At 41.0% G+C, this 20863-nt stretch overlaps 1 protein-coding gene across 3 annotated transcripts in view; it reads left to right on the top strand.

Annotated features, from left to right (window-relative positions):
* LIN9 (lin-9 DREAM MuvB core complex component) overlaps positions 1-13675 on the top strand; it is a 35478-nt gene extending 21803 nt beyond the window's left edge. For all 3 annotated transcript variants that reach the window (XM_048507381.1, XM_048507532.1, XM_048507454.1), the window contains 8 exons: positions 603-736; positions 1824-1943; positions 2125-2226; positions 5396-5476; positions 7943-8068; positions 9059-9241; positions 9658-9755; positions 11928-13675. In XM_048507381.1, the coding sequence (XP_048363338.1) occupies positions 603-736; positions 1824-1943; positions 2125-2226; positions 5396-5476; positions 7943-8068; positions 9059-9241; positions 9658-9755; positions 11928-12033 (950 nt within the window). In that variant the 3' untranslated portion in view covers positions 12034-13675. The remainder of the gene's footprint in view (positions 1-602; positions 737-1823; positions 1944-2124; positions 2227-5395; positions 5477-7942; positions 8069-9058; positions 9242-9657; positions 9756-11927) is intronic.
* Positions 13676-20863: the final 7188 nt, after the last annotated feature.

Below are 20863 nucleotides of genomic sequence, written 5' to 3'. Positions count from 1 at the left end.
AGACAACTAAAGCTGTTTCATTTTTACATAGTTGTACTGCATTGTCCATAGAACAGTATTATTCTACATAGGTATTTAAATATTTGCAGGTAGGATTGGACCGAAGGCGAAGGTCACTCAAGAATGATCAGTCCCTCTCCAAGCATTTAAAAGTAACTCTCTACCCATCCTCCAGTGCTGCTGTAATATCTTTCTTATCCTTTTCTTTAAAGCTACCCCAGCAGCATCTGTCATCTTTCTTTATTGTGGGAAGAAAAAGGAGGCACATGTGTGCTAGCCTTTTCCTCTATAATTTGAGCAGCAGACCAACAATGCAGTCCCTAAGAAGAGATGTACCCTTCTAAGTTCATTGAACTTGATGGTTTTAGAAGGCTGTAGGATTGCAGTATAAATGATGCAAAAATGTAATACTCCATAAGTCTCATAGTTGTTCCAGTCACAGGATTCATATTCAGTTTGAAAGTTTCGTGTTTTATTTTGATTTCTTTAGTAGACAGTAGATATTGTCTTATTATATGTGACAGCTATCCAGAACCAACCCTAAAAGACATCTAGATCTGTTTTCCTCATATTAAAATTGTGATATTTATTATTGATTTTAGCAAGGTTACGTGGTGCTCATGATGGACTCTTCACTGGACAGATAGATGCTGTTGACACTCTTAATGCTACTTACAGAGTAACTTTTGAGAGGACAGGGCTTGGAACTCACACAATCCCCGATTATGAAGTCCTGGTAAGTATTATCTATGGAAAATGGTTTAGCACACAAATGTTTTTCTCTGAAAAACATATTCTTTTTTAAATTTTAGGTACATATTAATTCAGGAATAAAATCCAGAAATGTCATTTGTAAAACACAGGGATTCTTTCTATTTGCAAATCTTATATATAGAAAATAATATCTTGTCAACACTCTGAATAACTTCACTAAGAATTGCTTGTTCAGTTTGTGGTCAACTTTTTCAACAAATCCTCACTGCATGCACATGCTGCTTTTGTTGATTGTGTACTAATAAGAATACAGACATATTGAAAGTTACTGCATAGTTTGATTAAAGAGGTTCAAATCCCAGCATAGCAATGCAACCAGTATACTGCTTCCAAATCTGTTCCCACAAGTAAAGTTTTCCTGTACATATAGTTAATAAAAACTCTGAATCCACAAGGACCAAAAATTGTGATATTTGTCTGTCTTCACCATAATCCACACCATGCAGTATGTGAAACTGGTGTGTTGATTCTTTTGTTAGAAGGTCAGTGAGGTTCCCTTTATTTTAGACATTCGGGCATTATAAGTATATTCAGCGCATTTTTTAGGCTTGCTTATTTGCAGAAATTCGTCCCATTGAATTCAGTGGCACTTATGCCAAAGTAAGTGTCCGTAGGATTGTAGCCCTAGTCTGATTCCAAGCTGAAAGAAAAAAGAAGCTGTGTGTGTGTTTTATTGGATGATAACATTCTGTTCATAATACAGTACAAGCTTAATGAGATTTAACACATCTCAAAATAACTTCCTTTGTGTATTTTGTCTAAAATTCAAATTTAGTATTGAATCCTACCAATAATTTCTGCATGTTTTTGTGTTGTTGTTTTTCTTACCCCTCCCCCCCTTGCTATTCCTGGGGATTTCCTACCACCAGGAACAGCATCTGGGGGGCATTTTGAATTGCAGTAGGGACAGGTGGAGAAGTCACAACTCATGATGAAAATTAATGGAGATTTTTGGTGGGACCGAAGCCTTAAAATGTATGAATTAAAAGTAAAAATAACATTCTTGTTCTTAAAATAACCTTGAAACTCATTTTCCTTTGTGATATAAGAGTAATGAACCTCATGAAACTATGCCAATTGCTGCCTTTGGACAAAAACAGCGGCCTTCTAGATACTTTATGACTCCTCCTCGGCTACATTATACACCTTCCCTTCAGTCACCAATTGCAGTAAGTGACATAAAATGGAAATGTGTTTTGCATTTAGTCACTTCTCAGAATTATAAAAAACAGAAGAAAATAAAGACATTAATTTGATGAATTTTTAAAATATAGTTACCATAACTCAAGTTTAAGGTTTTGCTGAATGTTTTTTAGAAATAAGTTCAATGCAACTTTCTTTCTTGTACAGGACAATGATCCTTTATTAGGACAGTCTTCCTGGAAAAACAAAATTTCAGGCTCAGATAGTGAGACTTTAGGTGGTTTTCCAGTAGAATTCCTTATCCAAGTGGTGAGTGTCAAGTGCTTTTCCTTCAGTTTTATCTGTATTGGTTTCACTGGCGTAATGCCCATTGGGCAAGGTGGGCAGCTGCCCAGGGCATCACCTTGCGGGGGGCATCAAAATGCTGGGTTCGTTTTTGGGTATTTTTAGTGGTTTTCCATTTCTGGCATGCAGGGGGCGCAGTTTTTAGGCTAGCATTTTTAGACATATCAGCACCAACATTTCAGCGTATCATCAAGAGACTGTCCTTATGCTACCCCCCAAGTTTGGTGAGGTTTGGTTCAGGGAGTCCAAAGTTATGGACTCCCAAAAGGGGTGCCCCTATCCCCCATTGGTTCCAATGGGAGCTAATAGGAGATGGGGGCTACAGTTTTGAGGGTCCATAACTTTGCCCCCCCTGAACCAAATTGCACCAAACTTGGGGGGAATCATTAGGGCAGTCTCCTGATGATACCCTGAAAGCGTTGAGACTGTACCTTCAGAAATGCCCCCCCCCCACCAGCCTGCAACCCCCATGGACAGCAATACAAAAAACTCAATGCAGAACAAAGATTCTTGGGCAAATTTCTGGGATGTTCCTGCAGGGGGCGCATTCCTGGACGTATCAGCACCAAGATTTCAGGGTATCATCTGGAGACTGTCATGATGGCACCCCCAAGGTTTGGTGCAGTTTGGTTCAGGGGGTCCAAAGTTATGGACCCTCAAAAGGGTAACCCCCATCTCCTTAGCAAAGAATGTGGGATATGTCTAAAAATTCACCCCCTGCATGCACCAATGTCCTGGTGCAAAAAAAAAATGTGGTCGTGGTGGAGTGGCCGCCCATGGGGGGGGGGGGGGGCATCCAACTCAGGTTTTGCCCAGGGCTACAGTTTGCCCAGGGCTGCCTCGTTACGCCCCTGATTGGTTTTGAACTTCACCAATAGATAAATCAGTTTTAAACATCAAAAACGATATTAGCATTTTGGATCTGTTTTCTCCTAGCAATGCTCTATCATCTTTACTAACCTCTTCAAGATTTTTCCCTTAAGAATGCAGTCCTGGAAGTGAGCCCTGCTAAATACTTGAACATAATTCTCAATATATATGGGTAGGATTGCACATTGGTTTTCTTTTGAAACAACAAATATTAAAGAATAATGTTACATTTTGCTTGTAAGAATAATGTATTTAAAGTGAAAGCTGCTGAAATCTTTGTTGGTGTACTGAAGTTAACCCTATAATTAAACAGACAGTGCAGTTTGTGCAATTCCAGGACTGCTGGGCAGTGGAACCCCTTCTAGCGTTTTTCTTGGCTCACACAGCTTTTCTATTTTTAGCTCAATTTTGAACAAAAGTTGAATGATGAATCTTGAAAAATTGATCTTGCTTTTCTCCCTGCAGTGTTCTTGATTGCCGAGGCTCACCTTATGATTCTTCCCAGTGTTTCCTTGCTATTGTTCTTTTTGCTGGTCTCCAGGCCAAGCAGGCATGCCTCCTCTCCTTAACACAGCCCAGTCTCCCTCGTGCATCAGTAGAAGGAACAATAGTGCCTCCTTTTCTTTGGTGTGTCTTGTGGCTTTGCATGACAGCAGCTATAAACTATACTTGCAATACTATGAATGTTTGCGTCACTGGAGTATATGCACCCCATGCTGATTAAGAAAGCAGGCGACCCTGGAATTCAGTGTGACCAGGCAACAGAAAATAGAACATAGCAATGAATTTTGATTACTAATTATAATTTCTTCAGTCATACAAAGGTGGTGTCCTAGCCCAGTGGAATTTTATTTTCCAGATTCTTAAAGAACACAAATGGTTTTGATACTTCTGTCAGATTGTGCTGTGTTTCTTGGGATCTGCTGCTTAAGAAAAACAAATACAACAGTTCCATCCAGAGCAGGGATACATCCTTCTAAACCTATTGGTTTAAGATGTGCTTATGATGGCACTGTAAATCCACATGAGCTGACTAATTTCATGGTTTGTCCACGTTTTCTGAAATGTGTTTGGGATCTGGATTTACATATCTATCACCAGAGATGATAGCATTTTGGCTTGCATCTGCATGCTTATCTCTTCAGGTGCTGCAGAGACAATCCTCCACTACAGAGCTTTGTCACTGTGCTAGTAGGCACTTTGATTTGGACTAGAACAATTTTTTCCAAGGACCCATAAAGTTCCTGGTGCAAGAGGAACATGTGTTACAGTGCAGGACCACCTCTACAGCACCCAGAGAGAAGCATGCCCAGAGCAAAAGTACAGGCTAATTTCCTACTTTTTAGCATTAAGCTCCTCAAACTCTCGTAGTAAATGTGATTATATTATTATACAAATGTTTACAATACCTGAAACGTGCATTTGTGGTAATATTAAGCTTCTGCTTTTTTTGTGGTTTTTCAGATTTCTGTTTTTTGCTTTAAGTTTATAAGTTTTTTATAAAGAGTCCTAGCATCACCATGGAAAGGGGTCCCTTTGCTATAATGACATGCGGGAAGTAATGTGTGATATGGGATGTTTCTGCTGATGTGATCTGGGATGTTTCTGCTGATGTCCAGCTTTAAGAAGGCCCCACTGATGTGTTTTCTCTGTGTGGGACTTTTGAGGTTCAGGCAATGGCATGGATACTGCAGCTCAAATGTTTACTCACCATCCATTACTATTAGCCATGATGAATAAAGAGAACCTCCGTCTCTAGAGGCTGCAAACCTATGAATCTTAGTGGCAGGAGGCAACATCAGGGGAAGACCTTGGTCATCCAGTGCAAACTGGTTTGTTGATATGTGAAATGGGATCCTGAACTAGGTGGAGTGCTGATATGATCCATCAGGGATCTTTTGTTCTTACTTCCCCCATGACAGGGCTGCTCCAGAGAAGGAATTTTTAAACCTAGGAAATATGACCAGTTATGTTTAGATGTAGAGGATTTGAGCAAGCAATGCATGACCAAGCAGGCCAAGAAAACAGTGGGAAAGGAATGAGGGTATATCTGCAGAGCCAAGACAACCTCATGTGTCCACTTCCTCTGCTTTTTTGTTGGAAATATGCACTGACATTTATTTTGAAAGTATTAACTGAGAAAACAGAACCTGTTACAGTCTTGTGCATCCAATTATTGACTGAAATATTAGCCTATCAGCTTTCCAACTCTGTAGCACGCTAAAGGCCCATTAAAATAGTTATTTTCTTTTTTTTCCTGCAGACCCGATTATCGAAAATCCTTATGATTAAGAAGGAACACATCAAACAACTCAGGGAAATGAACACAGAGGCAGAAAAACTGGCAAGTACATACACATGCTTCAGTTGCTCATACAGAGTACATAGAGTTTTATCCATTGTGTAGGTGTATTTTTATAGCACAAGCAAAGGTCAATCTACCGCAAATATGCTGTAGTAGTGCATTTAATGGGCAGTCTTACAAGACAACTTCAAGAGGATAGGAGTTGATCAGTGATTTAGACTTACCAAATTTCTCACAACTAAAATAAGCAGCATAGACTTGGGAGGTACCACCAGTCTCCTGTGTTCATAGCATAGTTGAGCTGGTCTCAGTATTATGCATTAGCATGGAAAAATATTTGGTACCAATGAGAACTGATTTTGCTAGTGTTTTTCTTAAATGGTAACTTAGACACAACCCTAGAATTGGACACCATATATTTCTTACATTTGTACCCTGCCTTTCACCCATGTCTGCATAGCATACATAAGGTTGTCCTGTTTTAGCCTCACAAATTCTGAAACTCACAGCCCCAAGGTGTGTTTTGCAGAAAAGAGTGTAACTAGAACCTAGTCTACCCCGTTCAGCACTGTTATGTCCCATAGCAAAATGACTATGTGGAAATTGGCCTGGTTAGTCTCTAACATTTACAAATATCTTTAATCTGTTGCTTGGAAACATAAAATTACCTTCTGCAAATCTAACTTCAGGCTCATTAGAGGAATGCTTCTGGCAAGAAGAATGCCCAGCAGCATTCATCATACCAACCGAACGCTCACTTGTACTGTAGTTTGGGAAGACAAGGAATAACAGAGATCTCTTTGTTTCTTATCTTCCCTCTGCATATTATCATCTCATACACATGATACCCCCCCTCCCAACCCCAGTACACGTCACGTCTTCTCTCATTTGTGCTGCAGTACAGCATGGTGTAATGATAGAGGTGTCAGACTAGGACCTGGGAAATCAAGGTCCAAATCCCCACTTGTGCCATGGAAGCTTGCAGGGTGACCTTGGACCAGTCACACACTTTCAGCCCTGACCCTGACTAGTATTTGGACAAGAGACCTCCAAGGAGTACCCAGGTTGTGATGCAGAGACAGGCAATGGCAAACCATCTCCGAATGTCTCTTCTTTGAAAACCCTGTGGGGTTGCCATAAGACAACTGTGACTTGACAGCAGAAAAAATAGACAGATAAAGCATAAGGCTTCTTTCTTCTCTGAACCTGAGAGCCAGTGTAATGTAGTGGTTAGAATGTTGGATTAGGATATGGAAAATGCCGAATTAGGATATGGAAGATGCCGAATTCAGATGCCTACACCGCTATTAAGTATGTTCGGTGAAAAAAGGCCCATCACTGTCTCTTGGCCCAACTTGCCATACAGGATAAATGAGGATAAATGTGAAAGGTTCAGTCTGTATCCTTGAAGGAAGAGTGGAATAAAAATGTTTCGCATGGAGAAGACAATTGGGAAAAATAATTGCACATTCCTGAGCCTTCTGCACACAGAAGAAAACTTGGGATAAGGGAAGGGGCTGGCAGCAACCAGAAATAGTGGCTAGATAATAAACCAAACCCTTTTCTAAAGTGCTGGGAACCTCTCCACACTGAGTAACCATGTGAAGCATCTATGACGTAAAATCTGAGATATTGAGTTCATCAACATGTGTACTTCTTCCCAGTAAAAATTTGCATGAATAAGAACATAACAAGCCAGCTGGATCAGACCAGAGTCCATCTAGTCCAGCTCTGCTACTCGCAGTGGCCCACCAGGTGCCTTTGGGAGCTCACATGCAGGATGTGAAAGCAATGGCCTTCTGCGGCTGTTGCTCCCAAGCACCTGGACTGTTAAGGCATTTGCAATCTCAGATCAAAGAGGATCAAGATTGGTAGCCATAAATCGACTACTCCTCCATAAATCTATCCAAGCCCCTTTTAAAGCTATCCAGGTTAGTGGCCATCACCACCTCCTGTGCCAGCATATTCCAAACACGAATCACACGTTGCGTGAAGAATCTACAAGTTCAGTTTTTCATTATCTATTCTCTCACCTGTGCAAATGTTCAAGAAACCTATGCACTCCTGGCTCCTGTGGAAGTTGATAGAATTAACCAGTTTTCATTTAGCCAAGCATATCTTTCTTGAACCTTAGACTGATTGGCATGCAGAGTAAAATAAATAATTTTTAAAACTCTTTAAATATCTGCTCACACATCCCCTGTGCCAGTACTTAGATTAGTTGCAGCAGCCGATTTGTGCCCATGTGATTGGAATTGGCCAAATACTCATGGTTTTCCTGATTGATCAGATCCAGCTGAGGATTTTAAGTGTTTTCTCAGATTTATTTTCTTGCATCCAATAATGCAAGTAATTGAAATAAACTTAGATGCCATGCCTAAGGGTTAGCAAGCAGGAATTATTTTCAAAACGTAATATAAAATTATTCTATAACAATAAACTGTTAAGGACAGCAAATATATCAAAATGTAGCCTTAAACTTTTTTCTTTCTTTTTATCTTACAGAAATCCTATTCTATGCCCATCAGCATTGAATTTCAACGAAGATATGCGACAATTGTTTTAGATCTTGAGCAGCTAAACAAGGATCTAAACAAAGTTTTGCATAAAGTTCAGCAGTATTGCTCTGAGGTAAAATGTAGCTACTTTAAAGGGCCTGTTTTTAACTAAATCATTTTTACAAATTAAGTCTTGAAGATTCTTCCCTTGAATATTTCAAAACACTAGATTTTTTTTACTACTGTGTCCTACTACATGGTGACGCTTAATGCTGTTTTGGAAGTGTTACTGCCTGCTTCCCTGACTTTCTTATTATGAGTGTGTGCAGTGGAAGGGAATTCCAACAGTGGAATGTGACCTCATTACCTTCCCTATCTCACAGCAGCCCAGGACAGGAAACTCCCCAGTAACAGTCTGAGGATAACTCTGCAGTGGAAGGAAGGATTTTTTAAAAACTGCTAGTTGAAATATACTGCGGTAGATTTCCAACCAAGTGCCTCAGACTGTTTGTTTGTTTGTTGCTCCCACCAAAGATGGCTGGAAGTGCCAGAATCACATTTATGATAATTACAGGTGACCTTGCTGCTGTATTTATGAGTCTTTAAATAAACACATTGAGTTGGATCCTATGGTCGCAGTAGAAAGTGGCCCTGGAGGATGTTTTTGCATATTTGCCTTCCCGCATCAGCCCTCTATGACTCCCATTGCCGGGAATTTCAGGAAACCCACAGAGAAAAACTGACTAGGTGCAGGATTTTGCAGTGATAAGTGGAACTGAGCAAAACAGTTTCTTCCTTACTGTTGTGCCAAATGAAAGCTTGCTCTGCCACATGTCCTCCACCAGCAGAATACCAAGCTGTCAATCATCTTGGATGATTTCCTCCTCTTCACTGCAGTTCCCTGTGCCTACTGTCCATGGGGGTTGCAGAGGGTTGTTGTGAAAAGAGGAAGATCCACTTTGACAAGCACCTTCCATGAGCACAACCTTAGGCTCCAATCCATAGAGTAAGAAATGTTTATTACTTATTATCTGTGAAATTACATTTGAAAATTCAGCTGTCTGTTGACAGGCATGATAGTTGTTAAGTCCTTAATTACCTTTGTTTTAAACAATCTTCACAGCTTGCACCAGATCAAGGCCTCCAGCTTGCAGACCATCCAACAGATTTGAGACGGAGATGTGAGGAGGAAGCTCAGGAGATTGTGAGGCAGTCAAATACATCAACAACAGGGCAGCCTTGTGTTGAAAATGAAAACCTAACAGACCTAATTGCTAGACTTACAGCAATATTGCTGCAGATTAAGGTAAGTAGAGTTGAGAGAAAAACATACAAAGGGCTCAGATCTAAAAAACCAGAGTTTACAGAACACACATATTCCCAGTTCCATGCCTCCTGAAAAAATTGCTTCTAAAGATTGTGGGACCTTTACAAGTATTCTTAATATAGCATCCTTAGTTAGCACCCATCCACATTATTTATTTAAAATATTGGTAATCTACCTTTCCACAATAACCAAGGAGGCATTCTTGGTTAGCTTTTGCTGTGTTCACACACAAGTAGTTGAGGGGAAGAGGGTATGTGACTTTGACAATCCCTGTATAGTTTTCTACAGATGCCCTGTTTTATAGCACACATCAGAAGATCTAATGTAGTTATGTGAGCTTGGTATGTGAGGTGGAAATATTAATGCTTGACATTTTAATCTCTAATTTCTTCCAGTGTTTAGCAGAAGGAGGTGATCTAAATTCCTTTGAGTTTAAGTCATTAACAGATTCATTAAATGACATCAAGAACTCCATAGATTCCTCCAATATCAGGTAATGTGCAGTACATAGTCAAATACATTTCAGATATATATAACCAAGAATATTTACACCAAAGTACAGTCCAGTTTTCTCTTAATGTTTTAGCATGTTTAATGGTGTATAGTGAGTTTGAATCTGTATGATTGCAGTCATAATTCATTTTATATTCATCAATGTATCTATTTCTTAACATGGCCAGAATTTGTTCATTCCCTTAAATCTGCACACTGGAGCAATGGGTAAACAAGATATATCTTTCTATGTACCTAAAATATCTGAAATGGTAAAAGCAAATAAAAACAAGGGGGTGGGGTTAAATTCTCACCCAACAATGGAAGCAGCACCTGTAGTTTTCAGAAATGAGTGCCCTCTTAGTGGGATTGCTAGGCAACCACAATAGTATTGCCAGCCTTCAAGCCTTTGTTTTCGTAAGTAACGGGGAAGGGAATGCCCTTTCCAGGACTTTTTGGACCATTAAGGAAGGAATTATCAAGGCAAAGCCTGGAAGCAGCACTGCACAACTTGATACCACAAGATTTGCATGCTTTACTTAGGACTGGCTGCTTGCTAAGCCCAGCCCAGCAACTAGACCAGGGGTAGGGAACCTGCGGCTCTCCAGATGTTCAGGAACCACAATTCCCATCAGCCTCTGTCAGCATGGCCAATTGGCCATGCTGGTAGGGGCTGATGGGAATTGTAGTTCCTGAACATCTGGAGAGCCGCAGGTTCCCTACCCCTGAACTAGACCATATTTTTCCTGGGTAGAAGCTACTTGAGAAAATCTGAAGACAGGGGAGCAGATAAAGGTAGGTTAGCTGGTGGGTGAGAAGGGGAGAAGAAAACAGGAAAAGGAGATAGGCCATGGGGGCTTTCAGGGAAGGGAAAAAGAAAAAGCAAACAAAATGTCCCTCGTATGCTTAGAACAGAAAATAGCTTTGTATTTTATAAGGATATTTGGAACTCTCTCAGCCCATCTAAAGGGCCAGGTAGCTGGCCACTCCCACCCCGCCACTCCCACAGAGGCTTTACAATGGCACCAGGACGATTAAAAAGCAAAAATGCCTCACCATCGCCAAGAAGCCTCCATTGGAATTAATTGACTTGCACCAATTTTTTAGATTGCATACATCTGAATACCCAGCTGCTGCCACAACAGGGTGAATGACCAGGACTAAGCGGACAGATGTTGGCTCCTCCCCAGGCCAGCCCCCTGCTGTAGTGGCAGGGACACTGATGCCATGTCCAGCGCTGTGTTCCAATGCTGGGGAGGGCCACAGTGGCTGCACACCAGCAATATCGCCCCTCCACCAGAGTGAATGCTCCAGGGAGGTTGAATCTGCAGCCACACCCACTGGTAGATTCCTTCCCCCCCCCCCCCAGATGGGAGTCTAAGAGCTAGGGGAGGAACCAAATCTGCCTGTGGAAGCGGCACACAGCTGTGCCCGCAGATTTGCCGCCACTCTCCCCCCCCCCCCCCCCCCCCCAGTGCTGGAGCACAGGGCAGGATACTGCGACAGCATTCCTGCGCCTCTGCCACCAACATAGTGGGAGCAGGCTAGGGGAGGAACTGATGTTAGTTGGCTCCCTCCAGGCCTTTAACCTCATTGCGCCAGCATTTCATTTGGACTTAAGCCACCTAAAATGGTGGCCTAGGTTTGAGGAGCCCCATAGAGGCTGCTGGGTGGCAGGGAGGCATTTTCTCATTGCAGGGCCTCCCTCCCATGCCACCAGAAGCCTCTCTGGGAGTGGCGGCCAGCTGGAGCCACAGCCAACCGCCCAGCTTGTGGAGGGGGCTGCCCATCTCTCTTGTGTCAGATATGGAAATATTGTAAAACACATAACATTAAAAAGTGAAATGGACTGCCTAATTATTTTCCAAGTGTACAAAAACAGCATTTTTACATACTTAACTCAAGGCTTATGAAGTCTACCTGTTAATTGTTCAGCTAGGCCAGTAGAGAGCAAGCCAAGCCTCTATCAAGAACATCTGTTGAGATACTCAGGTGTGTCTTTCATCTCCCATTCCTTCCAAGTATTTGTGATGGTTACTTGAATTTTAAAAAATTAAAATGTTTTATTTCTATCTTACAGTTTTATGTTATACCTTGACTTAACATTATCAAATATAAATGCTGCTCTTTTTAAAATGACCAAAATAATTAAAAACTGCTTTGCTTTCCTTAGTTGTTTTCAGAATAATGTGGAGATCCATGTTGCACATATTCAGAGTGGACTCAGCCAGATGGGAAATTTGCATGCCTTTGCTGCAAACAACACCAACAGAGACTGACACAGAGAAATTTTTACCTTACTCCAAGTGTACAGAATGTAGTTGTGGAAAAGCCTTGTTATAAGCTTCACCAAATATCCTAACTGCTGGAAGATAAAGGAAATGAGAAGGATATTTTGAGATGTGTTGTACTGCTTCTGAAGAAACCAGCAAAAAATTACCAGCATTGCTAGAAACTTCATCACTTGCTATGCACATACAATATCTTGTTTAACAGCTAAACTTTAGTTGTAAAAATACATATATTGTTTTAATTGGAAGATATACAGATAATGTAAAGGAAGAATATTTTATTTTAAACTTAGTTGCCATTAATCCCGATGTGTTGAAAACAATGAAAAGGAAAAACACAAGAAAGGGCTGGGTGGCCATCTCTTGTTCTGAAAGATACAGTACCCCAATACTAGTGTGTTACTGCCTTTGAATTTTAGTCTATGAACAGTGTGATGATTGGTAAAGCAATGTGTGTATTCCTTTTTCTGAAAAGTAGCAGCAGAATGGGATATGCAAAGGAATGCTAGTGGCTAGATAGCTATCGTACACTTGTGGATACTGGGAGTCCTTGTAAATCAATTAATATTGTTTTGAATGTTTAATTTATCGTAACTTATAAAAGAAATCTAATGAAGGAGTAGAAAAGGACTGCTGGATTTCCAGAAGTATGTTTGGCTTGCTTTTTTCCCTTCTTGAATGGGTAAAAAGTTTTCTAGTTAAGGTATTTCACACAAATAACTGGTAATATTTTCCACTGATTTGTTTGCACAACCTTAAACTTAGTAACTGGTTATGAACCAACTTACAAAGTTTTGACAATGCAGTTGGCTAGTCAGTCCTGTGAACCTCCTAAAAATGTAGACGGCTAAGATCTGAGGGATATACTGAAACTTCAATCTTGTAAAAAGTGTGTATTGAGTTGTTTATTTAGTAGTCTTGTAAAGCTTCAGTGTAATAAATTGTTTCCAAATTAGAATTTTTAGGTATCTGTAGCAATGTTTGATTCTTGGATGCCTCATGAAATGAGGTCTTTTGTATGTTAATGTACAAACAAAATGTAAACAATTATTTTCAATTTAAAATTTTGTATAGTTTTAAAAATGCATCTGTATTGTGTCTGTATCTGTGCTGCTTTAAAACTTAACCGCAGAGTCTATATTTAGCAAATCCTGTTCTAAGAAATGCATAAATATTTTATTCACAATGACTTATGTAAGTAGCAATATTTTCAAAATTGCAAAACATTTTATACCTGAAGAGATTAGATAATTCAAATATTCACTTAATATAATCTTAGAAATATATTTTTGCCTGACAACAGGATATACTGGATGTTTATTCTGTAGATTACTTCAGATCCTTCATGAAAAGTTCTTGCCCTTCGTGGAGTCTAGTCCTTAAGGTTTCTTGTTCAGAATTATTAATTTTTATTATGTAATAGCCTGTTTTGATGTATGCTTGATAATATTTTGACTGAAAGTCAATGACTTTTTTGAAAGCCTGGTTTTACTATGTACCTTTTTACACTAAAAGATGTCAGGTGTGAATTAATTTGCCACATCTCCCTGGGCCTTTTTTGTGGAGGAATGCTCTGCCTGGGTCCTAGTGCCTGCCTTCCCCACTTTCACTATTAAATGATCTTACTGAAGTGCTGCTTTAGTCAAAACCATTGTCCTCTGCACTGTTAAACATAGCATTTTGATAAAAGAGCATTTATATTGTTCCAGGCAGCTTATCAGCAACACTTTTTTTCCCCTACAGTTGCTCACCCCCACCCCCCACTTCATTTCCTATGGCAGCACAGAGCCTCCTGAATGGGAAACAAAACAGTAGACACAACTATAGAAAAACAAAAGTGGACTCTTAAAAAAAGTGGATTCTTTAAATGCCCATTATTTTTGCTGCTCCTTTTTTTGTCCCTCAGTATATTTTGCCAGTGATGCATGACTGTAGAATGTGCCTCCCATCCTCAATAATATTCTTCAATTCATACAGCTTTCCCCATACTGATTCAGGCAAACCTTTACATATCACAAAAGAAAAGCTGAGCTTGGTTGTGAACTGCTTCAGTGAGTTCTTCTTCCTAAATTGTGTAATCATAGTAATTAAATTCACATCTGAGCCTGAGAGGTCTATTCAATGCACAATGCAACTCAGAAGAAATTATTTGGGAAACAGTTTTCTACATTCTCTTATGTATTTGGTCCTATGTCAAGTAGTTCTCTTTGCAAAGAGTTTGGTTTCTTCCACACAGCCCAATGCTCAGAAAGAGCATATCCTCCAAATCTACACACAGCTATGTATAAAATTAACATTACCATCCTGTGAATGGTCTACCGTGTTTCCCCAAAAATAAGTCAGGGTCCTATATTAATTTTTGCTCCAAAAGATGCATTAGGGCTTATTTTCAGATGTCTTATTTTTTTCCCCGTGATTTTGCACCTCCCACGTGACCAGATCAGCTGCGCCAGGCAATCTGTAACTAGGGCTTATTTTTGGAGTACAGCTTATATTTCAAGCATCCTCCAAAAATCCCGAAAAATCATGCTAGGGCTTATTTTCAGGGTAGGTCTTATTTTTGGGGAAACAGTATATACATTAATCATAGCACACCATTCTAATGCAGTTAACTTCTTGTGCAAACTGGGGGGGAAATTTGGAAAAGCTCCCCTCCCCGCCCCGTTTTTAGCTAATAGGATTTTCCCATTCTCTTTGTTGCTTCCTTTTTTGGTCCTCGGTATATTTTGCTGTGCTTAATGAAAGAACTTTTAAAAGGAATAAAAATTACCAATCCTGTCCCATTTCATAAGATTATTTATTTGATGTATGAGACACCCTTCCCCATATAGACTTAGGCCGGGTGACATACATCATCAAACATAACAAAATCTCATAAATATTAATATATTTCAGTGATACAGGATCATAAAGCCATTTAAGGGGAGGGTAGTAAATATATCACTGAACTTCATTTGTACTAGTCTAAAGGAAAGGAAGGACACAGAAAGTGGAAGCCAATTTTCAATATAACAATGAAGATTCTCCACTGCTTCAAACAAAGTCTTATTGGATTACCTCTCAGTGTGGTCTATTATTCTAAATAAAGCAACATCAAGTGCCAAAATAATATACCTAACCTTATTGTGCATACAAAGAATGCAAACAGTCAAGAATACAAACTATCAACATACACTACTTAAAAACGTAGAATCTCCCAGCTCACAGATGTCCTTAGGGAGGTTCTACCAAATCTACTATTTTTAAACATGAATTACCAGTTACAGACAATGAAACACTTAAAGAGCTGTGCAATCTGCTTCTACTTAAACTGAGCAAAATCAATAACAGCATTTAAGCCTGGGGAATTAACATTTATATAATTTAATGAATTATTGTTATATTTAGTTTGAACTACACATTTTAATGAGCTGCTTTATGATTGGTTGTTGTGGGTTTTCTGGGCTGTGTGACCATGGTGTGGTAGATCTTGTTCCTAACGTTTTGCCTGCATCTTCAGAGGTGTATCACAGTGTGTAACAGACTTCCCTCTGTGATACACCTCTGAAGATGCCAGCCACAGATGCAGGTGAAACGTTAAGAACAAGATCTACCAGACTATGGCCACACAGCCCGGAAAACCCACAACAACCAGTTGAATCCGGCCGTGAAAGCCTTCGACAATGCTTTATTATTATTCCCCAGAAAATGAGGGAGGGGGGCTTCCCATATTTGATGTGAGATACATGCCTCAAAAACATGCTTCACCATGTGAATCATGCTACTAATGTATAGTTTATCACATGGGCATAGAATGGCATAAACTACTTTTTTGGAATTGCAGTTAGAAAAAAATTTAGTAGCTTGCAATAATTGCTACTTGAATGTGTAAACATGGAATTTTCCAAAGCATAATTACAGACAATGCATCTACCACATTCAAAGTGCCCCTGCAAGCTCATGCTAAGTGACTCTACCTGTTTAACATCAGTATGAACTAATAAATCATGAATACCTTGGGTTCTCCTGAATCCAATTAAAGGGGGAGCTATTTCAGATCCTAATGGCCAATATGTTAATACTACCAGTTTAATATAGTAACAGAGGAAAAGAACTCAAGCCCCCATGTGATCCTTTCTTCAGATTCTATGTGTTGCCTACAAAAAGATTTTCTAGGCACCAAGTCTGCCCTCTGTCTTGTTTTTTAATAATAAGATCTTTTTTAATAAGAAGATCTTATTAATTAATTTATTATTTAAACTTGATAACCCCAAGGGGCTCTGGATTGTGTGCAATCATTAAAACACAGAGCAATAAAATAACACATTAAAATTCCAATTAAAACATCAATAAACATAAGATGACAACACCAACTTTGGCTCTTAAATCAGTTAATGACCCTGTAATAACACCTTGGGATGTGGTTGGACAGAAAATTAGTTATTAGTCAGTGTAATGCAGCATCAAAAAAAAGCCTAATGCGATCTTGGGTGTGTCAACAGGGGCATAACATCCAAATCACAAGAGGGGGGGGAGTTTGAGAGCGTGCCCTGACCCCTTGCTCCCAATCCGGTCTGGTGAGGCCACTGCAGGCTTGCCAGTCCAGGCACCCACCCCACCCTGTTCCTGGTCTGGGTTGGCAAGCCATCTCCCATGCCAATCTGGTCCGGTGAGCCTGCTGCAGACTTGCTAGTTGAAGCAACTCCCCCCCCCCCCACCATGATGATCTGAGCTGGCAAGCCTACTGTGGGGATGCCAGCACCAGCCACCTCCCCTAGAACTGTTCTGGACTGGTGAGTCTGCGGAGGCAGCCACCATCCCTCCTTGTACAGTTCCAGGCTGGTAAGTCTGCTACAGTTTGCCAGCTGACACAGTCACCAACCACCCCCTCAGTGCCATTGTGAGCTGGCAAACCCCACTTGCCAGCCAAGTAGCCACTCAGATGAGGTAGCCACCCCACCCCTGCTGTGGGTTTGCCAGCTGAGGCAGCCACCATCCCCAGTGCTGACCATTTCCCCCAGTGTTGATCTGGGCTGACAAGGCTGCTGCAAGCTTGCCTGCTAAGGCAGTCACCCCCCTCCATGCCAACCACCTGCCCCAATACCACTCTGGGATTGCCAGCTAAGGTAGCCTCACATAAACACCATACTGATCTGGCCTGGTGAGCCCACTGAAGGCTTAACTGCTGAGGCATTCATGCGCCCCCAAGTGCTGATCTGGGCTGGTGAGCCTTCTGAGGGCACACCAGCTGAGACACACACACACAAACATGCCTGGCCCAGCCTGACCAAGTCACATTTATGCCATATCCAGCCCTCCTAACACATGAGTTTGACACCCCTGATATAAACGTATGTGAATTCAGGGGCATAACATCCTGAATTAGTTGTCTGCAAGCAAGTAAATTATAGTGGGGAATTTTAATTCATGCCAGAAGTGGGTACTAACAGTAAAATCTCTCCCCCAATGTACACCAGGATTCATCTATAGGAGTTTAGACCTTTCAATAATGAGAACTACTTTTGACAATAGAGAAGGGTTTTAGTAAGTCTCAGAAAAATAATAAACATTACTACAATAATCTTAAGAGTGACTCATTCATACAGGGTCTAAGAAAATAAGGTACTGAATGGGGTTTGAAAAATATATAGGGCAGGGTTATATATTAGCAATCCAGATCATCAGACAGCAAAAGAGCTATGCACAAATCAGCGTACATAAGGTCAAAGGGCAGACATGAAATTGGGGTGAGAGCAGCTGCAGCACCTACTGACTATACAGGCGCTAGCTTCCTACTTTATAGCAAATGTATCTAAGTGATGCTGAATTATGCTTAGTTTTCATGAGGACTGAATGTCTTCATAAAAATTTTAATTCCCCATGTAAATTGTTTGCATTCTTTTTTATGTACAATAAGATTAGGCATATTATTTTGGCTTTACTTAGAATATGATGCTTAGAATAATAGAACACAACACTGAGAAGGAATCCAATTAGACTTGGTTTCAGGCAGTGGAGAACCTTTGCTATATACTGGAAATGTATCTGACTTCTGAGGAAGCAATAAGAGAAACTTTTTCAACAAACTTTATTAGCTTCAATAACTGATTATTTACAAATGACTACTTGATAGACTTGATGAATTTTGTCATACCTATTGCTGTTAGAAACTGTTTACAAGCATAGACAGAACATAGTATTTGCTATATGGGATGCAGACAGGTCTAGGAATTCCTAGTGAAAAACTCCTTTGGGCTGAGTTTTTCCTGCCCACTTGCATCTGAGTACACCTGCATTGCTAAGGCTATCAAAAGCATCAGGCTTAAGCATCCCATAACATATGTTGTGTTTCTTGAACTATACATTCAAACTTTTTAAAACCTCCAAGCATCACACCAAATTGGTGGTACTTCTGCCCCTCGCCACTGCCAAATATGCTATGTTCACAATGGTTGTTGTAAGAGGAGATATGTTGGTTCCTACCTCTTTATACAAGCCCTTTGCCCACAGCAAATGTAAAGCAGGCTGCAGCCAGGATAAATGAATTTGGTGTGGTCCCGGGCCATTTGCATGGCTGGCCGTCCCGCGGTACCAGCCAGCAAATTGCCTTTGCATGGAGGTGTGTATTATTTTTTATTTACCTCCCACCGATGCACAGCTATACAGGCATGCTCAAGTGAACCCCCACAGACATGCTAACTGATGTTATGACCCTTTGTGCCTGTGTAGCTATGCAGATGGGCACCAGGAATTTTTTTTAAAAAAAATGTGCTTAAATAAACCGCCTCCCTGTCCACTGTTTGCTCAGAAGCGGCTGCAATCCAGGATTTTAAAAAAGAATTGCAGATAGTGCAATTCTTGAATAACCCGTTTTGGGGGAAATAGCACGGGCAGACTCACTTTATGGCTGTGATCCATGCAAAGCTCTATCCAAAACAGGGTTGTTGTTTTTTTACAGTTGCTCTCTCAGGTTTATTGGCCTGTGCAGAAAGGGCCACAGTTCTGCACTCCCAAAATTAGCTTCAAGCCCTGTCTGAGGAGTCCCACTCAAGTTGTTCAACCAAGTAACCACTGCCTGGAAAAGCTGCAGTGTCACAGAGCTTAATCCAAAAATATCAAAAATAGTCAGCATATTACAATTAATCCTTCCTAAGATAGCATGCATTTCATCAAGAAATTTCTAAACAATCATAGGTAAGCAAAAACATACTTAATTTTCACACTAATCATCCATCAAGGTAGTATTCTGAAGGTGCTGGGATCAGACTTTTTTCCTCAGTGGGGGTTCCTGTTCCTGAAAGCATGTAGTTGAGCTGAGGTAGATAATCCTCTGCTGGTAGTGGGCTGTGGCAAGCAGGTTGGGCAATGAAAGAAGAACAGGCTGGAACCAGAGCCGGAGGTAAGTGTGTTTGCTGCTGCAGCAGTGTGGAAGGCCCCTGCCAGTCTGCTGAGGCCTCCACTGGGGCATATCTAGCAGAGCCTCTGAGATTGTGGAAGGGCCTGTTTGTTCCTGGATATCTGGGTGGGGTCCCCAAGCGACGCTTTTTAGCCCTTCGATTCTGGAACCACACCTGGGAGGGAAAAGAAACATTGTGAGCAGAGAGGTTCTTCAAAAAATCATCCTACCCACCCATCCCACTTTTGGGGCTCCTCAAAGAACATGGAGGGCCCCCTATGGAAGGCAAAGCATAATTAATAGCATAAGGGTTGCATTTCAACTAAAGTTTCAACAGGTCAAGGTTCTCCCAGCAAGGGAAAGCTGGTCCAGCTGCAGCCCCCTTAATGGCTGATTGTCTTTCTAGCACCTGTCCTGAAAGAAAAAGATGGAACTGCTGGAGAGTGCCCCCAAAAGGAAATGCTACAAGTAGCAGTGTTCAGCAGAGTAATTTCAAGGCTGAAGGGAGGTGCAAAAGCCTGACGCATTTTTGCCACTTCAAGTGAAGTGAAAAATGAGGGGAAAGAGAGGCATGCCGCCAAATCTTTAACACTTCTCTAAAGGTTTTTTTTTAAACAAACCTTTAAAGAACTGTGATTTCTGCAAACTCCTGCAGGTTTGGAGTGGTTGCAATGAAATATTGTAGGTATAAATATTCCATTGAACTTGCTGGGACTTAACCACTCTGAATTTCCCTTCAGCTTTTACAGCCCCTCAGAAATCAAGCAGGTTAAAAACCAAGAAGAAACCTACCAAAACCACAACAGCCCCAAAGTTCAAGGCAGGGGGACACAAAAAAACACAACTAACCCCCACCCTTCGCACACACAAAGAAAACACAAGTACCTTGAAACTCTGCAAGTTGTTTGGGGTTTTGCGTTTACAGATTCTGGGTTTAAACAGAACCTCATGAGCCCAAACTGAGATTAAGAAGGTGCTGGCTCTCCCTTGTAACAGTAAATCACCCTTTACAACCAGGCACAGGTCTCCAGAGCTGGATTACGCACGTTTTAGGATACCTTCACAAAAGCCGGCCAGCGGTTGGGGGCCAAATTCTCAGCCAGACCAGGAAGAAAGTTGGTTTTACATGGATAGAAGGGTCGCAATCTACAGTCTGGAAAGTCAACAGACTTTTCTTCGAGAAACCGGTCTGGGGCGGCTCTGAGATCTAGGCTTGGAAAACATTTTCTGTCGCGCATTTCTCGCCCAAAAGGGTTGACAGTGGCCGAGAAAGACCGCAAAACCAGACCCCAGACCCCCTTGCGCTGATGCGTCTTCCCCAGGCCCCGCCGACCTGCCTCCACGGAAGCGCGGAGACCACCGAGAACTTAGTCCAGGCGTTCAGGGGCACTTCTCGACGCCTGCAGCTTTCGCGCGCATTTCGAAGCAGATTTGCTCAGAATA

The sequence above is a fragment of the Sphaerodactylus townsendi genome, linkage group LG01 (assembly GCF_021028975.2).
Source record: "Sphaerodactylus townsendi isolate TG3544 linkage group LG01, MPM_Stown_v2.3, whole genome shotgun sequence".
In the NCBI taxonomy this organism is placed as follows: Eukaryota; Metazoa; Chordata; class Lepidosauria; order Squamata; family Sphaerodactylidae; genus Sphaerodactylus; species Sphaerodactylus townsendi.
This window is presented reverse-complemented; position numbering and strand designations above follow the sequence as displayed.